The sequence below is a fragment of the Myotis brandtii genome, unplaced genomic scaffold, assembly GCF_000412655.1.
Source record: "Myotis brandtii unplaced genomic scaffold, ASM41265v1 scaffold609, whole genome shotgun sequence".
Classification (NCBI taxonomy): domain Eukaryota; kingdom Metazoa; phylum Chordata; class Mammalia; order Chiroptera; family Vespertilionidae; genus Myotis; species Myotis brandtii.
This window is the reverse complement of record NW_005370315.1, coordinates 81,404-105,066: the sequence shown is the minus strand read 5'-3', so window position 1 is coordinate 105,066 and position 23,663 is coordinate 81,404. Positions and strand designations below refer to the sequence as shown.

The 23,663-nt window shown below is 35.6% G+C and overlaps 1 protein-coding gene across 1 annotated transcript in view; it reads right to left on the bottom strand.

Moving 5' to 3' along the window:
- Positions 1 to 23,663, bottom strand: part of LOC102255650 (ephrin type-A receptor 3) — a gene marked incomplete at its 5' end in the record, with an annotated part of 78,393 nt that overhangs the window by 11,751 nt on the left and 42,979 nt on the right. Inside the window, 2 exons of the mRNA XM_014550628.1 lie at positions 11,453 to 11,646; positions 13,150 to 13,299. Coding sequence (XP_014406114.1) covers positions 11,453 to 11,646; positions 13,150 to 13,299 — 344 coding nt within the window. The remainder of the gene's footprint in view (positions 1 to 11,452; positions 11,647 to 13,149; positions 13,300 to 23,663) is intronic.

Below are 23,663 nucleotides of genomic sequence, written 5' to 3'. Positions count from 1 at the left end.
ATCTTTAAATTACTCATCAGATAAAGATAAACCAGTTAATTTTAATAATTGAAAATATCTTGTTTTTGTTTGTTCCTTAGAACTTTATTTTAATAACTGAAAATCTCTTGTTTTTGTTTTTTCTAAGAATTTGAGGAACCCAGGTTCCAAAACTTGCATGATATTCTTGGGTTGTTTTGGCATGGTCATCATGGCCAGCCTTTGTCACTAGCCAGAATTAAATATAACATTGGATCCATTGGAAAAATCATTGAGTCAGTAAACAAAATTGATAGAAATAACAATAAATCTTATGTGAGAAAATTTTATAAGAAAAATGATATGAGACCTAGAAAGAAGACAATATTATATTAAAATATCTACAGACATGCCCCCCACACACACCATACCCCACAGCTTGGATTTCCACAGTAGCTGTACATAGACTCTAATGTCAACTGTTGTAGACTCTTGGACTCATGAATAGCAATACTTTTTATTTATGGGTTTGTGGGTCTAAAGAATCAAACCCCAGGACATTTATTCAGAATATTTATGAAGCATGCCTAATAGCAAAATGTAGTTTTTCTTTCTTCTCAATTCAAAATGGGTTGTATTTTAAAATTCAACACTATAGCCAGACTCAACAAGAGTTTAGAGAAAATTAGTATAAACAGATTGAAATAGAACAGGATGTGAGGATTAGGGATTAGAGTGACCCCAACCGAGCTTTTCTGTTTATTACTTGGATCAAAGTGCAAGGAAGACAGAGAATGACCTAATTTTAATGCCAGTGACCTCAGACTAACCAGCCCTGCAAAGTATCATTTTTCCACTTCCAGGATTTCTCTGGGGAATTGAAATAAAATTGGTTCCTTTCCTCCTCGGAGAGGACATCTGGAGAGTTTATCAATGGATAGGAATTTGTCTCTCACTGTGAAGAGCCTGTGATGTCTCTTCATGCTCACCAAGGGAATGTGGGCTTTTTGAGCAGCTGCAGGCATTGGCGTTTTTTTAGACCCAGCCCCAGACATTGGGTCTGAAGGGGAAATTTATAGGCTGGGTGATGTGCACCGTGAGCTCACACTTTTACTAGACAAATTAGATAGGTTTCAATCCGTGCAGCTGTAAACGATGTCCTGCAGAGTTCCACCTGATCTTTTACAGCTTTTCATAAATCAGTACCTACTGGCTGCAGAACACAGTCATTAAAAAGAAATCATGGAAATTATATGTTTGCTCAGGGGAAACAAAAAAATAACTTTCCTCCCTTCTTCTCTCCCTCCTTGTATTTAGGTTCGTGAATTATTCTTTTGTGGATATCCATACTGTTGCATTACAGGTACATCTATATTTTCTTCCCATCAATTCTTATTTTATCTGTAAATGCTTTCATATCAATTAGTCCCAGATACTGGGAAACAAATATCAATAAGCCAGTCCCAAGAATATCTTCTCATAATGATCTTATTTCATTTTGTGTTAGGATTCTAAACTATGGGGATTGAATGCTCAGTTATCCTTCTGTAACATAAGAAGACTCCTTTTGGTTTAAAAAGGGCTTTATTTTTCATGTATTAAAATAATGGTTAATTCGCATTTTTGAATGAATAAGTAGATGCTTACTGAATCTAAAAATAGTAATAATACTTGAGATGTATGCTATACCACTGTACTTATATACATTTTTCTGTTGTGAATAGTTTCTGAACTATAATAATTCCAAAGAGTAATTTCAAAAAGAAATATTAATTATTTCTACTTTTATGATTGTCTTAAAATAATAACATTTTTTCAGTACATTTTATAGTTTAGTGTTATTTTTTATTTCAAAGATAATGATCACATACTGTATTTCAAGGGGAAATCTTGTACTTGCCCATTTTTTAAAAGTGTGGATGTATGATGATCTTCATCTTTTTATCTCTAACATGAGAATAGCAACTATAGTTAAATAAATTTAATTTGTTATCAGTAACTAAAAGTAATGTTGAGTATGTATAGCTCCCAAAAGTGGACTAATATGTAAATAACAAATTAAGGAGAAGTAAAGTCATTGTATTTAATTATCTCTAGGTGTTAAAGACAAAAATCTTAGCAGTTATAGCTATTGTACATGTTTTAATTCTTTCCAGTAGAAAATTACCTATTTTGATTTGTAAGATTAAAAAAAAATCACCTGGGCATTTAACATGTATTTATGTCCCTCCAAAAGGTTCAGTATCACATTTGTTCAGTGAGGAAAGTCACCCTGTCAGTTTCAGAATTGGAGGTCAAAGTCATTTGGAAAAACAGAAAGCTTTTGGGTCATTCAATTTTTTTAAAGGATATATTTGCCAAACAGCAGTTATTCTCTAAAATAATTTATTATGTACTCTTAGAGATCAGAAGCACTTTATTAATGATAATGCCATTAACAGTGAAAAATCGTTTTGCTTATACTTTCTATTTATCTTGTCCAGTAATAAAAATAACTCTCTTCAAACAGTGAGCAATGCAATGAAACAGTATATTTAATAGCATTTCAGATAAATTAAGTAGAATTGAGTTTTCAGAATCTCATTCTAAATATATTTAACATATTTTTAGGTCTTTATTCCATGAAATGATTTGCCTGCCTTTTAAAACCCCGTTTTAAATGTATTGGATATATTGTTTAATACTGTATACCAAGAATTTGTATTCATTAAATTTATAATAGTATTGAAGAATCTAGTGATCTGAAGCGTAAAAATTTTATGGATTTAAAGAACAAGTCATTTCTCTACTTCATTCGATAGATAAACATCCAAAAATAAAAAAGTATTAGTATTGAAGAATCTAGTGATCTGAAGCGTAAAAATTCTATGGATTTAAAGAACAAGTCATTTCTCTACTGATTACCTGAATAGAAACAACTTCATCTCTCATTTTTATTAATCTTTTTAATTTTAAGTAATCTACATTCATAAAAGTAATTGAATCAATTTATTTAAAGCAGGAACTATATTATAAAACTAATCTTGCAAAAATAGATTCTTTTAAAATATAAATTCTGCTTATTGCTAATTTATGCATAATAAGCATCTTTTATAAAATAAGAAACCACTTTTTTGGTGTAAGACCATTTTTAACTTATTTACATTGCACTATTTTCTATCAATAACTTTTTTAAAAAATTGCTTCAATTCTTAAAAAAAACTGAGGGATATTTATTTTTATTCTTTTACACATAAGCACTATGATTATATCCATTTTTTCTAAATTTCTCAAAAACACTATTTTCATATTGCCATTTTCATCATCCAATTATTACAAAACCTCTTAAATGTTGCATTTCGTCTATTACTCTAAAAAAATCAAAATATACTCTGAAAAGAAGCTGATGTCCTCATTACTTCTTTGAAAGGCTTTTCCCTCAGTTGTCTCTTTTTGTTTGTTTCCCTTCACCCTTTTGCAACTTTTGATAAATATTTCATTCTATCTACCTCTGAAAAATTATTTCCTTCAGCTGGGATTCTCTGTAGTGGTCTAAATTTCATTCTTAACTCTGTTCTGCTCTGTTATTGGTACTGTACTCCAAAGCTTGTAGAGAACTGTTTCCTTTCTTTCTGTGTTGGAATCTGTGCAGGAGGGTAATGGTCTGAGATGTCTTAGGATTGCCATCCACTGGCATTGATTGGTTTTATAATCTTATATAACAAAAGGCTAATATGAAAATTGACTGAACGGCAGAACGACCGGTAACTATGATGTGCACTGACCACCAGGGGCAGATGCTCAATGCAGGAGCAGACCCTTGGTGGTCAGTGTGCTCCCACTGAGGGAGCGCCAGGTAATGGTCTGAGATGTCTTAGGATTGCCATCCACTGGCATTGATTGGTTTTATAATCTTATATAACAAAAGGCTAATATGAAAATTGACTGAACGGCAGAACGACCGGTAACTATGATGTGCACTGACCACCAGGGGCAGACGCTCAATGCAGGAGCTGACCCTTGGTGGTCAGTGTGCTCCCACTGGGGGAGCGCCACTCAGCCAGAACCGAGGCTCACGGCTGGCACTAAGGATGTCCTTAGTGCTCGAGGCCTAAGCCGTCAGTCGGACATCCCCAAGGGCTTCTGGACTGTGAGAGGGTGCAGGCCGGGCTGAAGAACCTCTAGCCGTCAGTCGGACATCCCCAAGGGCTTCTGGACTGCGAGAGGGTGCAGGCCGGGCTGAAGAACCTCTCCCCCACCACCCCAGTGCATGAATTTTGTGCATCAGGCCTTTAGTGTCCTTATAAGGAGCCTGAAATCTCCACTGGCTACCATTATACTCTACTACATATGAAGGAAGCATCCACTCATTTCAATTAGCTTCTTGGCTCTTGTGGACATTTGAGTTAGTGACTTCTGGACTTAAAAACTGAGGCACTTAGAGATTTCAAAAAGATCCCTGGACCCCAGGGCAGCAAGAAGTAGCCAAGAGAAGTTAAAAAACGCAACAGATTGGAATGAGGGAATTTCAATGTCAACCTATGTGAACTAACACTCGCCACTCTCCACAGATTAAAGTTTACTGATGATCCATGGAATATGAAAGCTTTAATTAGAAATAAAATAATTTTAGAAAAATAAAAATGGATTCATTAGTGGTGAAAGCCAGCTTTACTAGATTGAGATCTGCACCTGCTGAACATGGTTTTGACTGAGGCTTCTTTTGTTATCTTTAGATAGAGAACACTAAATTGTATGCCTAGATTTAATTTTAATGTTTTCCCCAGCTTGAGATGTGAACTTCTAGCTTCTTGTGGACGCAGTCTAATTGCATCCAGAATGCTAACCTGCCTCACAGTCTGTCTTCCTTCTGCTGTCTGTAAGAGCACTGCTCTCAGGGTCCCCCATGTGCAGAACCGGGAAGCACTCTCTGGTACGTTCTCTGTCACTCTGCACATCTCGCTAGTCACCATGTCCCACAATACTCACTCCAGTAAAACTTTCTGAATTCACATTCTTGAATATCTTGTCTTTTTGCTTAAATAATTTTATATTCTGAGGACTATTAAAGTGTTTATGAATATTTATTTCCCTTCCATATATAAAAACAAGCTGTTGAGGGTGGAGGTTGGGTTACCTATACTAACACCAAAGGCCCTAGCATAATGCCTTGCACTAAATACTACTAAATAAAAAGGTGTAACTTCATATTGGTATACAATAAAAATTTCAAATTTATACATGTATTCTCCAACTCTACATTTTGGAAAATAAATCTATTACTAGAAAAAAAACATTTAAAGTGATGTATAGATTTAATGTACTTTCTATTTAAAAAAAAACCAATGGCATATTTCACAGATATGGAACAAATATTTAAAAAATTATATGGAACCCAATAAGACCCTGAATAGATTAAAAATCGTAAGAGAGAAAAAAGGGAAGTTGTAGGGATCACAGTACCAGATATCAAACTATACTACAAAGTCATTGTAATCGAAGAGCCAGGTACTGGCACAAGAACAGTCATATAGATCAATGAAACAGAACAGAGATCCCAGAAATAAACTCATGCCTTTATGGTCAGGTAATTTGACAAAGGAAGCAAGAGCATACAATGGAGTGTAAATTATCTATTTGATAAATGGTGTTGGGAAAATTGGACAATACACACACAAAAAAATGAAACCAGATCATCAACTTACACTATATACAATAGTAAACTCAAAATAGATTACAGACTTAAATGTTAAGTTATAAAACCATAAAAATCCTAGAATAAAACATAAGCAGTAAAATATTGGACATTTCTCTCATAGCAATATTTTTGCTGATATGTCTCCTATGGCAGGGAAATAAATGAAAAAGTAAACAAATAGGACTACATCTAACTAAAAAGCATATCAAAAGAAACCATCAACAAAATGAAAAGGGAACCCACTGTATGGGAGAATGTATTTGCCAATGATAAAACTGATAAAGGGATTAATTTCCAACATATATAAGGAACTCATACAACTTAATAAAAGGAACACAATCCAATTAAAAATTGGGCAAAGGACCTGACTAGGCACTTCTCCAAGAGGGCATACAGATGGCCCAAAGATAGATGAAAAAAATGCTCCAAGTCACTAAGCAACAGAGAGATGCAAATTAAAACTACAATGAGGTATCACTTCATACCTGTCAGAATGGCTACCACCAATAAATCAACAAACAGCAAGTGGTGGCAAGGATGTGGAGAAAAAGGAACCCTCGTGCACTGCTGGTGGGAATGCAGACTGGTGCAGCCACTATGGAAAACAGTATGGAGTTCCCTCAAAAAATTAAAAGTGGAACTGCCTTTTGACCCAGCAATCCCACTTGTAGGAATATATTCTAAGAGACCTGAAACACCAATCAGAAAGAATATATGTACCCCTATGTTCGTAGCAGCATTATTTACAGTAGCCAAGATCTGGAAACAGCCTAAGTGGCCATCAGCACACTCGGATAAGAAAGCTGTGTTTACACAATGGAATACTACAGGGCTGTAAAAAAGAAGGAACTCCTACCCTTTGCAACAACATAAATGGACTTGGAGATTATTATGCTAAATGAAATAAGCAAGTCAGAAAAAGACAAATGCCATATGATTGCAATAATATGTGGAATCAAGTGAACAAAATAAACAAAATAGAACCAGAGGCATGGAGCATTGGAACAGACTGATGTCAGAGGGGAGAGAGATAGGGAGGACTGGATAAAAGTACCAGCAGGTGAGGAGATTAGCTACAAAACATATATACATAACCCAAGGACACAGACAATAGGTTGGTGAAGACCTTGGGATGGGGACTAGTGTAGGTTGGGGGGGGTGGTTAATGGGAAGCAAAGGGGACATTGGTAATACTTTCAACAATACAAGTATATATTTCTTTAAAAAAAAGAATAATTGTATGGACCTCTAGACTGTGTTGTCAGAGAATGCCTTAGTTAATATAAGACGTAGTTAATATAAGAAGCTACTGCCCGAAGGAAGATGGATGCAAAGGAGAATCTAAGACAAGAAAACAGCATGTGCTACTGTCTTCCTATCTGAAATGCTTTGGCTTTCAGAAGGAACTAGAACTTGGCCACTGAGGCTACAGAGCTATTTTAGTGTAAGTGGCACAGACCCCATCCCCCTCTCACACTTTTGTCTCTCCGTCACAAAGCAGTCTATCTGAAATGCTTTGGCTTTCAGAAGGAACTAGAACTTGGCCACTGAGGCTACAGAGCTATTTTAGTGTAAGTGGCACAGACCCCATCCCCCTCTCACACTTTTGTCTCTCCGTCCACAAAGCAGTTGTGTAAATCAAATCATGTCACTGCTCTGCTCCAAATGCCGTAATAAATCCTCATGAATTTCAAATCCTAACGTCCTTGCCATGGCCTGGGGAACCTTAGGGCTCCTGCTGCTATTTGCTGTCTTAGGCTCACCTTAGAGCCTTTTTCTTTCCCTACGGCTCTTGTCATGTGATCCTTCTGCCACTTCCTAGAGCCCTCCAAACTCATCTGCAGTTTCTTATACCTATGCCAAGATTACTTTTTGGGGGATAGGGTTGGGGGAGAGTGATGGGAGGGTTCTTTATACACATGACTCTTTTCCTTTCTTAAGGTTTTAGCCAATATTAACTCCACAACAGGCTCTTTTCCAACAGCTCCTTTATTATCTATTACAATTATCTATCAATTTCCTTCCTCTAGTCTGTATTTGCCTATTGTATATTGTACATCTTCTACAATGAAAGCTACAGGATGGCAAGGACCATATTTGTGTTCTTCACTGTTCTCTGGATTCTACCTATGCCTAGCACAGAGTAGATTGGCATACAATAAATAGTCATTGAAAAATGAATAAATAAGCATTTGAATAAAATAAATGACAATGGAGAAGCATGACTATTTAAATCATCAAAATGGCTTAGCTGGTGTGGCTCAGTGGTTGGATGTCAACCTGTGAACCAGGAGGTCATGGTGCAATTCTCCATCAGGGTACATGGCTGAATTGCAGACTCAATCCCCAGTAGGGGACATGCAGGAGGTAGCTGATCAATGATTCTCTCTCATCATTGATGTTTCTATCTCTCCCTCTCACTTCCTCTTGGGAATCAATAAAAAAGAAACGTAAAAAATCATCAAAATGAGTCCAGATTTTTTCTAAGTGTAATGGGAAATCAAGATTGGTTATAAACTGGTTACCAAGATATCATACATATTTTGATAAGAAAATTCTGAAGACTATATGAAAAGATGTTTGAGACAGGCAAGAACGGAAGTAGGGGGCACATTAGAAGGCTATTGCAGTGTTCCACATCAGAAGGGGGGAAGTTATATATATAGAAGAGAATGTTTGTAGACAGGTTGTGTTGATCCAACGATCACCAACATCAAAGTGTGGGGGAAGGGAAAGAGGTACCAAGACTTGCTCTAATCCTGATGGGTAAATGAATAGGTGCTGGCGCACTCAATTAAATTAGAAAGGCAGTGGAACAATAAGGCTACCTGGAGAAATAAAAAGATATAATTTTTAGATGTGTATGAGTCTTTTCTTTGAGTACTTTGCTATGAAGGGTGGTAAAAAAATCAGGAAGTAGTTAATAGAGATGTGGGACCAATGGAGGTTATGTTGACAAACAGAATCTCTTAAATCCACCTACTGATAAAATTTACTTATTTTTTTAAACATCCACATTAAATTCACCTTTCCTAGAGATTTTGAAATGCTAGCCTGTGATAGACCTGAATAGTTGTTCATTTAATATCCTTGTTATTCTTATCACCAGGAAAATTTGAGAAACAATGCAATAGAATATATTTCTATAATAATGAACCTTTAGAAAGGAAGGAATAGGATATGTAGGAGAGAAAGAGAATGAGAGAGAGAGAGGATTTGCCTCTGACAAATAGAAGGACACTTCCTCTCTTCTAATTAGAGATAAGAAGAACAAGTTGTGTGAACATAGGCACCACTAAGTTTCTATTTAGCTGCTAGAATTTCCCATTTGATAGCTTGTATTTTCTCAATAAATTATGTGGCAAGGGCATCACTGGGAAATTAAAGGTGAAAGGCAATGAATTCAATCAATTATAAAAAAGGATGAAATAATCATTGTCAAAAGTGGAAAACCAAATTTTCTACAATGAAAGATTTATTGATGTATGGTAATTTGAAGTTGTTGTTAATAAATTCATAATGACACAATCTTCCCTATTTCATATTTCAACTGGAGGCCCACTGCACAAATTCATGCACCAGTCAGGTCCTTTGGCCTGGCCTGCGGGATCGGGCCGAAACCGGCTCTCTGACATCCCCCGAGGGGTCCTGGATTGCAAGAGGGTGAAGGCCAGGCCCAGGGACCTCACTGGTGCATGATTGGAGCTGGGGAGGGACACAGGAGGTTGGCCAGCTGGGGAGGGACCACAGGAGGGCTCTAGGGCATGTCCAGGCCATCTCGCTTAGTCCTGATCAGCCGGACCCCAGAGCAAACTAACCAACCAGTCAGAGCATTTGACCCCTGGTGGTCAGTGTACGTCATAGCTACTGCTCGACCAGTTGACTGTCTGCCCCCTGTTGATCAGTGCACATCATAGTGAGCGGTTGAGTGGCCTTAGCATATTATGCTTTGATTGGTTGAACGGACGACCGGATGACCAGCCACTCAGCATATTAGGCTTTTATTATATAGGATGGTAATAAGTACAGATATAAAAACAATTTCCAAAAATTTTGTATTTAGTAAATTTAAAAAGATGGTACTTTCTAGAAAAATACTTATTTCCCTAAAATTGCATTTGTTGCTACAAAATACATTAATTTATTCAGGTTTTAAAGATTATATATTAGGAGAAAATATATTCAACATATTTCAATAAGAATGAAAAGGTGAATTTAAGAACCTTGCTAAAATTTGGATGCTAGGACATATTCTGACATATTATGATCTGATATTGAGACAATTTCCCCCCTAATTGGAGTTAAATATCCCTAGATCATACAATATGGGTAAGTCTTTATATTGCTAATACCACCCTGTGGAAATACTTTTGAATGTCTTTTTTATTATATGGAAAGAATTGAAAAGATGTTCTTTTTCGCTATGATTGCTATTGAGTGAAGATCAAAAGAAATGACTTCAGGGTACAAAATGAGGACCATATGGCCCAGGAAAGGACAAGTTTGTTATCCTGTTAGTTGTTAGATTGTCAGGTAGATTTCCAAAAGAGTCTGTGTAGTTTCACTCTGTGAAACTTAGAACAGAGATTCATCCTTACAGGTTTAGCTGTAGGTAGTTTTACCTATTTAAGAAATTGCATTTAGTTCAGTGACCCCTAAATGTTATTTCCAATAAATAGTGTATAATTTTTATATACTGATATTAAGACTTTGGTTCAGATTCCTCTTATTCATCTTATTTGAACACAATGTAATAATGGGATCATGAATATTCAATATAATTATACCTATTCAGGTAAAAAATCATGTATTCTATTAAAAAGTACTTTAGTAAATGCTCTATCAGTATGCAAGTCATAGCTGTCAATGACTGTCAGTAAAAAGACACTTCTTTTCTTCTCATATGGCCCCTGACATAATTTATCCTGCCTTACTCATTTCTTCTATTGCACTTTGTAGGTACACTTTAGTTTACATTCTTCAAAACCATTAAGAGAATGGAGGAATAAACATGAAATCTAATGGACATTGTGCATTCTGGATTGCTTGTATATATGTGATGCATTGATGTTGTGTTGCTGTCTTGCAACATTGCCATTATTTTACTCTTAGTTTTATCCTTGACAGAACCTAAAAATGTAATTGGCACACAATATGGGTTGAATCAGTGGTTCCCAAACTTATTTGGCCTACCGCCCCCTTTCCAGAAAAAATATTACTCAGCCCCTGGAAATTAATTTTTTAAAAATTTTAATAGCAGTTACTCATCACCCCCAAATGCACCTGTGGCCATCACCGCCCCCCTGGATCGCTGCAGCGGCCACCGGGGGGCGGTAGCGCCCACTTTGGGAATCACTGGGTTGAATAAATAGTGGCTTAATTAAGGGGGTATTGCATTCTGCTAACCAATGTAATGTTTTGGAAGCATTTTTATTATTTTTGTAGCTTTACTTTAAATGCAGAATAAATCAGAACTTCACTAGAATTCCTTACCACTCCAGGACATTTTTTTCCTGATTAAATAGTTGAGAGTGAAAAGAAGCTATGTGTCCTATTCTCCAAAGACTTAAGCCTGAATGTAAATTCACTTCTAGTGAAGATGAAAATTAAAAATAACAGGGAATTTCATCTTTATCATTAAATTGTGTGAGATTTCTTCCTGACCAATTTAAAAGGAGAAAAAAAAAATGTTTCTCTTCAGTCTTGAGGAATATAAGCATCAAAGGATGCAGGTGAGGAAGTGGGAGATAGAACTTAACAACTGGAGATAGAAAATACATTCTTTGGAGCGAGTGCACGATGCAAGCTATGCGTCACCTTGCTGCTGCACTGGTGATGATCTTCAGGCTGCCTGGGTTCCGGATGAGCTTGTCCAGAATGCTGACAATCTGCTCAAACTTGGGTCTGTTGTTTCTGTCTTTCTGCCAGCAGTCCAGCATCAGCTGATACAATGCAGCTGGGCAGTCCATGGGGGGTGGCAGTCGATAGCCCTCGTCCACAGCTTTAATTACCTGGGCAAGAAGCAAAGTTTCCGGAGACTTAAGAGGTGGGGCTTCCTACTTCTTTATGGGCAGAACACACTAATACGAGTATTTTAAAGTTAAGTGAAAAAGTTCTCATTTTAAATCCCTTAAAAATAATAGCTTATCAAATAAGTAAGATATTATTAATGCCCAATATGTTATCTAAAGGAAGATCAAGAGAGAGAGAAAGTAAATTTAGAAGAGTTTGTAAAAACTCTATGACAAAGGAAAAAAATTCTATGACAAAGGAAATTCAGTGAATTATAAAGAAACTTTTGTTTGGTAATATAAATTTCTATGGAAACTATATATGAATGAATGCAAAAAAAAACCCCACAGTTCACAGATTTTCTTTATACCACATTTCAAATCATGGTCAGGTCCTTTGGTAAAAGCCCATGAGTTGCACGGTTAAGTAACTATCAGCTTATTAGTATTTTTAAATGACATAAAACAGTGATTTTAAACTTTACATGTATGAGTCATCTGGAGAACTTAATAATATACAGATGACTAACCTCTGATTGCATCACTCTGGGGTGAGGCCTGAGAACATGCATTACTGCAAATTCCCAGGCCATGCTAAACCTGCTGGTCCAGAGGCCACATTTTGGGGGGCTCTGATACAGAGGAAACTTGGAAAATAGAGATGTGGAAAAGGGAGTCTGACTTTCCCATTATTGTTATAAAAAATAGCTTGTTTGAAGACGTACAAAAAGGTTTTCATATCCAAACACATTAAAAGCAATTTTATATGTGGTGAGTAGGAAATGACTAAAAGCATCTCAGCTTTCCTGCTTGTGCATTTTGAGATCACGCTCACAGTTTCTGGCTGAGCATAAAGAAAAACCTCTGAGTGCTGATCCCACATGCCAAGAGCATCCTTTTACTAAGCATGAGCAAACACGACTTTATAAAAACAAAAATCCTTTTGAAAAATCATATCACAGTTATAACAGAGAGTTAAAGATTATTTTTTTTTCATCCAGAGACTTCAATTTGTATAATGAAATTCATGTGCAACATTAATACATAATGAGGAACAACATGCTACAGATTGATTGTTTTGTCTGACGTTGGGAAATACTATATTTAAATAAACAAAATGTTGGCATAGATGCATTACTTAAATCTACAAAGGCTGGCAGACATGTGTATCTTACTAATGTTACCTAGAAACAATTGTGTAGCAAAAATATTTCAAACACTCCCTGGCATACACTGGTTATCTTGATAGTCACTTATTTCATTACATTTTAATACAAATGCTTTCATTTTTGCCTCAATTCTAAACCCCTGCTTGAGGGAAAACTGTAAACCCTTAAGAGCAGTTCAATTACTATTCTAGCAAGATTTGAAAACAATTTCATTTTTTAAGTATTCTATTTCAATGTCACAAACTGGGAGCCACCTGGTTTCATTAGGCTTCACTTCCTTGCATAGCTTGATCTTTTAATCTGACTCCATAACTCCTGGACTACATATACTTACATCCTGATTGGACATCTCCCAGTATGGCCTCTCTCCATAGGACATCACCTCCCAGAGAACAATGCCGTAACTCCATACATCGCTGGCTGACGTGAATTTGCGGTAGGCTATAGCTTCTGGTGATGTCCACCGGATGGGAATCTTTCCTCCCTTTGAATATAATGCACATGGGCACACATGATCAACGCCTAAGGCACATACATTATAATCTGAAATCTGACTGAACTTGTCAGGGTATTTCTCTTTTGAAATGGGACATGGGTTTCCATTTATGTATCTTGATATTCTTCTATATTAATGTCAAACAGGACTGCGTGGCATACTATTTACTGCAAGTGAATTTACTGCAAGTTAATCAATTTGCTTCCAATTGATTTAAAAGAATTTTAATATAAAAAGAAAAATTGAAAATTGCTTAAACACTGACATTTCATATCAACTGTGGTACCTTAGTCATCTGTAACAAAGCAACTTGATGCGTATGTGCAATACTATTAGGTTAGAATAGAATGAGGAATCTCAAATCAACCTTTATTGATTTAATTAGATTTATGTTCTATCTACAATCTTAGTTCATAATGTGAATAAGTTAGTATTCCTTGACACTTATAGGTATTTTTTAACTAAATAAATTAAAAATAATTTTTTTCATCTATCAACTCTCTTTAATACAATATTTGATTATCTTAATTTATTCAGTGCCTCACTTCATCATTATTTTTTAGTTTTTAAATTTTATTTATCTTTATTGCTGAGAGTATTACAGATGTTCCCCATTTTCCCCCATTGACCCTCTTCATCATTATTTTTTCCTCCTTTGACCTACTTTCATATACTAGGTAGGTACAATATAAACAAGAAAGATAAGATAACTACCTTCCCAGAACTTCCTAGAGAAGGATATTGGTTCTATGAGTTATAGTATATATAAAGGTATGCCTCTTATGGAATTATCTCTCAGATTAATACATACATTTAATAAAGATGTGCCAAGTAGCAACCATATGGGAAGTATTATGCTAGTCACTTTGGGTGAGACAAATATAAATAATATGCTTGCCCTCCTACTTGGAAAATATCAGGCAAATAGGGATAAGTATTAGTTGTTGTGCATAATTAAATGCAGAAAAAATAATTATCTTATCAAAGAGATAAATTTTGCTTCAAACTTTACAACGTATATGAATCATCCGCGGCTTGCCCTCATGCCAGGGGAAATCCTGATTCAGCAGTTTTAGAGCATAGGCAGGGCCTGAGTTTCTAAGAGGCTCCAGGGGATGCTGACCACGCTGGTCATGAAACCCACTTTAAGCAGAAAGGGGGTAGGGGAGACGCGCTGCTGAGCAGGGAGCCCCAATTATCACTAGAGAGACTGAGGAGGGAGGTCATGCATAAGTGGAGCTTTAAAATATGTATCAAATTGTTGATTCAACAAGAAAAAATAATGGATGTTCCAAAGAATTTACAGAATCAAAATATGAAGCTATATTCAGCAAAATGTGCTCCACTGACATTGCATCTCATAGCACTTCGCTGGGTCTGAAGTAATGCTCAAGGGGGACAATGTATTGCTTTTGAGAAACAGATGGGAAACAGGAGGTGCATTATTTAACCTCAATAGGCCCGAGTTTCCTCATCTGTTACTTGGAAAAATAAGAGTACCGATGCATAGCTTTGTTGTTGGGCTAAATGATAAGTTTCGGTAAAATCTTTAGCAAAGTCCCTGGCACGTGGTAAAGCTTCAAGAAACATTAGCTTACTACTCCCACACTCTGTGGGAAATGGCAGACATCAAAGCACAGAGGAAGAAAATATATGTTCTGGAAGAACAGTTTCTGGTGTAAAAATACAACAGATTATGTGGAGAAATATAATGAGAGGGGATGAGAAAAGGGTTAAATCAGAACTTACTCAGGGGTATACTGAGTTTTATCCCGTAGAGGAGAAAGGTATATGTAGTTTTAAGGACCTTAGAAAACTTGACCCTTCTTGACATTTTCACTCAAGTGAGCTGTGCAGAGAGAGTACTGCCAGAAGAGCTTTGAGAGAGGTAGGGCTTTGAAAACACCATGAAACTGTAGACAAGGGAGCACAGAGAAGGGGCCTGCACACAGCCTTCTTATGATGCCTCCAGCCTAAGGGTAGTCGATGACTTATATTGGTGAAGAAAAATAAATCAATTGGAGGGATGGGAGCCAGTTTAAGAAAGCCTTGGGAGTTAGTGGGAGATACCACAGTGCTCAGCATGCACTATGATGATGTAGAACCATAACAACAATAGAAAATGTTTGCAGTCATGTAGATGAGAGGGCATGTTGTCTTAGGAGTTTCCCCTGTCTTTACTTTCTCACACACTCACATTCACTCCTTCACTCTTTACTTTACAGTGTGTCATTTTTTCAGCAAAAATTTGAAGGGTCTTTTTTCGTACTTAAATTCAGAGGGTCTAGTGTCAAGCTAATATTGCCCTTTTCTCTGTCAATGCATTCAAACTTAAAAATAATATTTAACCCCCCCCAAATTAACATATTTGCACCTGCCTAGATGAAGTTTGGGTTTTTAAGAGTCAAGATTTCAAATAATAGCTCTAAAGTTTGATGAAAACAGAATTATACATGTGGCAATTAGCAAAATCTATTCAAGATGCCAAAGAGAACCATTGGACACACTTTATCTCTCTTAAAGAATTCCGAAGCTAATATTGCCCTTTTCTCTGTCAATGCATTCAAACTTAAAAATAATATTTAACCCCCCCAAATTAACATATTTGCATCTGCCTAGATGAAGTTTGGGTTTTTAAGAGGCAAGATTTCAAATAATAGCTCTGAAGTTTGATGAAACAGAATTAGTCAATGCATTCAAACTTAAAAATAATATTTAACCCCCCCCAAATTAACATATTTGCACCTGCCTAGATGAAGTTTGGGTTTTTAAGAGTCAAGATTTCAAATAATAGCTCTAAAGTTTGATGAAAACAGAATTATACATGTGGCAATTAGCAAAATCTATTCAAGATGCCAAAGAGAACCATTGGACACACTTTATCTCTCTTAAAGAATTCCGGGAATTAATGTAAGTCAAACAAAGCTATATTCATAATCCAAAAGCAAAGATACTATTTTAAAATCCCAGCTAACTGTCTTATGTCTGCTACCAACACCTTGCTATTTCCTTTCCTTTGCCCAGAACTAAATTACTAATTATGTGAATTTGCCATAGGCTGTAACTTCTGTTGATGTCCACTGGACGGGAACTTTCCTCCTTTTGAATATAAAATCATGTGGACACACATGATCAATGCATAAGATATACAATATACATTATCATTTGAAATCTAACTGAATTTGTCAGGGTATTTTGTGTGCCACAAAAACCGCACTCACCAAAAAATGAAAAGAAAATTCTTTCCATGCTGAAAATGTTGTGTTTACTTAGAAAATACAAGGCACCGATGCATGTCACCTTACTAAGATTAAGATCTCTTGTTGAAATTAAAACAGATTGATGACAACCATGAACTTACTGCTTGTTACTTCACCCAGGATTAAAATGGTGCCTGCCAAAGTTGAGTTGTTTCATCTTAAGTGATTCATCACTATTTTTTCAGAAAGGGGAGCAGTGAACATATTTTAATGAAGTTCCTTAAAAGAGTGAATACTAAAAAGTGATTTATTTTTATTTATTTATTTATTTTATTTATTACTTTTTTTTTTATTAAGAAGGACATAGCCAAGCTTGTGTTTAAGCTTGGAAGGAGAATCTTTTCATGTGCTGTTCTGTACACAGACACACATGCTGTTGGATGGATCTCTGTGGCTACAGCCAAGCCCATTTCTTCAGTGGGGGCTGTGCTCTCCACAATCCTATAAGCTTGACTGCAACCCTTGCAGTGTATTCTCTAATGTAGTACATGGTTACAGATTTAAGCAAGTTATTTCCAGAATGATTTTCCAATCAAGTGCTGTCTATTTGCTTTCACTGTATAAATCTTATTAAAATATTAGAACCTACACAAATAGAAAATGTGTTTTGAAAAAAATGCATAAAGAATTATTTTAATAAAAATGCTTACATTTTGAATTCTGCTCTTGTGCTAATATGTGCCTGCCAAACACACACACACACACACACACACACACATTTGTTAGAGTAACTAATTCAACTTTTAAATATAGAAATATTTTGTTAACAGTGGCTGATCAAATAATCCATACACTATCTTTACCTTGGGTTGCACTAATTCTTAACAAAATATTCTGGCCGTCCGCTCACTGTGCTGCATTGGGAAAGTATGTTGGCCACATTGCACAGAAGTCACCCATGAAAGGACAAAGGCCTCTCACTGCAATATTTGCTAACTTTGGACATGCAGGTTATGGCCTCTTTACTTGTTTGTCGTTCAGGTTTTTAATCTAAGCATTCCTCTGGCTCCAAACTATATTACAGCTCAAGTAGCCGCTCTTATAGAAAAGCATAAGGGAGATCACTTGAAGTTTTTCATTTTATTTCAAACATGTTATTCTAAACACAAGAAAAGTAAATAAGTGGCATTCAGTTATTTCAAAAATTAAATCAGTTAGCAAAGTTATATGTTTCCTTAACTTACCCAGAAGTTTCCATTAGTTAACCTTTTAGTGTATTAGTTGTTTTTTTTTTTCCTTATGGCTGAGCTCTGTTCCATGTCACTGTTTAGTTAGTCCATATACTTAAAAGTTAATATATTTATATTAATAACAAATAGAATAAGCTTAATTCATATTTTTCTTTATTATACCTCTACAACTCATTCTGAATAAACAACTGGGGCTAATGTGAACTTTTTATTTAGAAGAAAGTGTGAATGAATAAATACTGTTCGCCTTTGCTTAATGCCATGTTGAAGCCGGTAGATAGTTAGCTTTGAACCCTAGAATTTTAACCCTTGAACACTTAGCTTTTTTATTAGAAAACTTTTATTATCTGTGTCCAGGTAGTGTTTTAGACTGATTATTTTTGCTCTCACATTGACATGATAATCATAGATTGAATATTCTCATCTTGACCCTACTCAGCCATCTGGTAAATGGTGCCATCCACCACCGAGGAAAAAAACAAAGTTGATTGAATATTGTATTCATTATTATTTAGAAACATTCTTATCATTAGCAATGAATTTATGATATACATAAAGAAACTAATAGTGTATCTAATCTTTAATAGAGTACTCAATAAATGTTTGCCGTTCTTCCTTTCTAATTGTCTTCCATTGGTTAACACACCCTTACTATTGGTATAAAGAATTTATTAAATGAAGATAGAAGGGAAAGCTTATTGTCAACTTCAGAACACTATTCAAATTTAGCATTTGTTACTAAAAATAAATCAAATTAAGAGGAATATTATAATTTTTAAAAATTTTCTATGATTGTTAAAACATGTCAAGTAACTCTGACTTTAAATGAGAGAAACATAAACCATAATTGTACATACTTAATATAAAATCAAGCTACCTAAGAGATTCCAACATAGCAAATCATTATAGAGTTTGAGGAAGGGTAAATGTTATTACAAACTAGAGGCTCGGTGCACAGATTTTTACACCGGTGGGGTCCCTCAGCCTGGCCTGTGCTCTCTCGCAATCCAGGACCCCTTGTGGGATGTTGGACTGCAGGTTTTGGCCCGATCCCCACAGGCCAGTCTGAGAGACCCCACTGGTCCAATGCAGCCTGCCGCCTGCTGTTCCTTCCTGCAGCTCCCACTCATCCAGGCCCTGCTGTGCCTGCTGCAGGCTTGCTCCCAGTCAGTCCCGATTGGCGCCAGTTGTTCAGCTGAGCAACGCTCCCACTGTGGGAGCACACTGACCACCTGGGGGCCGCTCCTGCATTGAGCGTATGGCTCCTGGTGGTCAGCGTACATCATAGTAACTGGTCAACCAGTAGTTTGTTTGGTAGTTTAGTTGCTTAGGCTTTTATATATATACATATATCTATCTATATCTATCTATATCTAGATATAGATAGATATAGATATGTTATCATAAACTCTTTAAATTCAACATTGTAGTTTCAAATTCTCTGTATTCAACACTAGTAAAATGAATTCAAGTAGAAGCTCTTGTCCTATCCATTGTTATAAATAAAATTAGTGTGCCTAAACTATAATTTGAAATCATAAGGCTATGAAAGCTGAATAGCTTATGAAGCTGAGGATAATTAGCATAAGCCACATGAGCTTGTGCTCACTCACTGCAGAGAACAATGGTCTTTTTCAGATATTATCTTGGCAAATGTGCAAAGTAGGCACTCAACAATGCTCACTGACTTGAATGTAATTCCCTTTCTCCTAAATAATACATGCTATTCTTTTAAAATATTTTTTCCTGGAAAGCTTATTCCCTGCCTGCTTTTTGTAACTAGCAAACTTCTTAGTTGAACATCCTGGTCAATTGTGACCCCATTGATGGAACATTTGGGAATCCTGTAGCCAGTTGGTTACTCGGTGTCCTGTGATCTGTCTACTGTTTAATTATCCTGACCTGCCTGCGATGTCTATAGAAGTAACTGTCTTTCCTCCTTCTTCTCTGTGTTCCCACAGTTTAAACCTGGAGTCTCCCTTTTCAGCTCTCCTGTTTACAAAGCCTTGTTTCCTGGAGAAGTGTTTTGTTGAGAGAGAATATGTTTAATATTTTATGAACTTAGAGAAGTAATTTTTAGTGATTTCTTTGATACTGCTTATCATTTTTAAAATATGTAATTTATTTTTAGAAAAAAACTAATTTTTCATTACATATGTAAATATTAAATTAGAATAAGGCAACATGTAGCATAATAACAATATTTTAAAAAATCATACTATTTTCTGATTGTCTCCTCTTACCCGTCATGCTACTATTTAATAATGCTATTAGTTCCATATGGGTAGTAAATATAAGAATTGCTGAAGATCAATTTTTAAAAGTATATATAAAATTATAAAACTATGCCACTGGGTTTCATATAGATTAAGTATTTTAGAATTTGCAGAATGCTATAAAGATTTTCATTTGACTTCATAAATAATATGCATTCTGTGTCAAGTGCCTCAATATTAATGTTGCAGATACTTTACCAACTTAAAACAGCACCAATAACTTAATAAGTATTCTTAATTTATGCACATGAATATTACTCTATTCCATTATAGGATGGAGCTAAGTAAAAAATTTAAATATAAAAAGTATGCATTAAGATATATGCTAAAATATGACATATTTATGAATATCTTCACTTATGAATTTACTCCATTGTCATCTTAATAAGATCAAACATCAAAAATAAATTAACAATGCTTAAAATTTATTGCATTGGGGGATAAATAAATATACATTTTAAGTACTAGATTGAAATCAAATGAAAATGTAACTTAATACAAGTGAAATTGTACTATTTGTTGAATTATGTTTGTAATACCCCAAAGGTCAACATTCTAGGAGGCCTCATGGCAGATGACTAGACTGGTCCATATTATTTTACAAATTGCAATGTATTTCACATTGCCCCATGCAACTTGCAGTCCAGTGTGAATAGAAGTTATAAAGTACCACATAAGAAATTATCCCCACTTCCATCCTTTATGCATTCTTTACATATGTTAACTAACTTTAAATGAGGTCTCTCTCAGCCACCCTATTGACATATGACTATATTGATTCTTTGTTGTGGGTGCTGTCTTGTGCATTGTAGGATGTTTGGTAGCATCTTTGGCCTCTACCCAGTAAATTACATTAGCATCCTCTCAAATGTGACAGCCAAAAATGTCCCCAGACAATGCCAAATATCCCCTGGGGAGAAAGCCATCTTTGCTTGAAAACTCCTGCTTCAGATGATATGTGACAGACTTTGATCTTCAAGGGAAAATAATTCAAAAATGTTCAGGATTTATCTAGGACTTTATGTAGATTAAGTAGAATTAACCTTTTCCTTTTTTCCCTCACTATTCACACACTTTCAGTGGATACTTTTATTTCAGTACTAATCTACAAAAGTAAGAGCCAAGTTCATCTGAGCTAATCTTCTGATGCCTGGGTTTGGGTAATTATAACAGCATCCCTTTGAATTTTTATTTTATTTATTTATTTTTTTGTTAATCCTCTCTCGAAGGACATTTTTTTCCATTGATTTTTAGAGAGAGTGGAAGGCAGGGGGAAAGACAGAGAGGGAAACATCGATGTGAGAGAGACATATCCATTGGTTGCCTCCCACTTGTGCCCAGATCAGGGCCGGGATTGAGCCTGCAACCCAGGTACGTTCCCTTGAGCGAATCCAACTTGAACCTGTGACCTTTCAGTTCACAGACTGATGCTCAAAACACTAAACCTAAATGGCTAGGGTTCCCTTTGAGATTTCCCCTCTATTTATTAATGTTTTCTTTTATTTTCCTTTCTTTTTTCATTAATTTCTTTTTTTTTGAAAAGGGGATAACTTCCTAATAATAATGAAACTTAAATTAGCCTTATACATTAAACAACAATTTCTTTATCAGATGAAAGCATCAATGACTGAAGATTTTAAGAAATGAGTGTTTACTCCAAGAGGAAACATTACCTACAGCTCCAAAAACATAAATGTCATTGGCATAATGAGACATTGGATAAGAGTCCTCGCGGGACCAATTTCGTTATGAAATAGGGTAAAAGAAGCTGAGGCCCATGCATTGTAATTTAGATATACTTCGTGATAACGTTCTCTACCTTCAAGCTGAGCACCTATAGATTTGAGACCCTGAAAAGAGGATAAATTGAATATACAAGAGTTATTTTCCATTGCAGAATTTATTTATACTTCCACTCCTGTTTAGACCACAATAATATCTCTTCCTCCCTCATCTCCCACCTCAACAAATTTTAAACTCATATATTGCTTGGCTTGGTTGTTTTCTTTTTCAGGTTAAGAAATTTATTTTCCAGTTTACATATGGGTTGGGGAGTCATTTTTAAATTTTAGATGCTTTTCATATAACTGACAAACACATTCTTCAATAGCTATCTAAAAATTTGGATTTGATAAGATAAAATACTGCATTTGGCATACTTCTTTCTGGTCACAGGAAAACTATTCTAATGCAACTGCTGTAAATGAACTACATCTTGAAATCAGTCCACAATTTATATTTTGGTTGGTAAAATGCTACTTGATGCTTGGAATATTATGAAGCACAAATATTTACTATACAAATAATTTATAAATATCTTCTCAAATATTTAAAGATATTTTAAAATGATATTTTTATATCTACATGTAAGCTCTCCAGATATCTATGTATTTGAGAAGTCTCCAATTGCCTGGAGTAAGCCCAGAGTCACAGCATAAGGAGGGTCTGAGAGCTCTCTCCAATCCAAACTTAACATCATCAGAAGTTAATGTTCATTCTCCATATCTACACTGTCAGACCTAGAACCAGTTCCTCTCAGTGCTGATGTCTCATTATTTTTAGCTCAGTAATTTGGGGTGTAGGGAGATTTATGGTCACTTGCTCCATTTGGATTTTAACGGTTAGCAGTAATCATGAATCTTGGTTTCTGGGCTCAGCTTTAATCCTACTATTAAATTTTAACCAACTTTCTTAACCCCTCTGCAGATATCTTGTCATTCACAAACTGAGGGTCATGAGAAACATAAAACATGCCTTTATATTGTCTTATCTATCTCTAACAGATGTGCTGACTTATGAACCTTAGCTCTTACAACTTTCAAATTTCTCTCTAAAACCTATATGAATATAAAGGATACTGACATTTTCAATGTTCATTATTTTGGCCTCTTAAAGATGACCCTAGCTTTAAACTAAACTGCATACCTATTGGGTGTCATATCTGAATTAATTTCTATGTAATTTTTTACAGAAAAGTTAGAGAAGGAAAGTGCAAATAATGATACTAGGGATTCTGTGGGCAGAGTCATTACTTAATTCCTAAACTCTAATCCAGAATTAGTTAAAGCAGTCCAAAACCTAGTTCACTTTGGCCATAAACAGCAGTTACAGTAGGAATCACGCAGTAAACCTGTTCTCAGAAGATCCTGCAATTCAGTTCTCTAAGCTTAATGACATTAGACAGTTCAAATGAGATCCTTGGCTAAAAGCCCAGATTTTACAGACTTTTCAATAAAGTCAGCTCATTTACTGTGGGCTAGGGGGCTCCAAGTCTTGATTTCTAAAGAAAGGGAGTGTAATTGCTGAAATCTCTGGACATTGAGGGATAATATCTAATATTTGCCCCAATTTTTCTCTAATTACATATACAAATCTCTCCTTGCTGAATTAGGAAATGCTTTGCTGATCCACAGTTCACATTCCCTGCTGATCAGCTCTATCGAGTCATACTTAGAGTGACAAAGGACTTTAGAGAGTTATCTTAGTAAACCCGAAGTAATTGAGTGTTTAACCTGGAGACAAATATTGGCTTCTCAGGTTGGAAGTGGAGCTGTAGAGATAAATCATTCTACTCAATAGCATCTATCTATTGCAGGGTCTGAACTCAACTCACTGTAGACAACAAG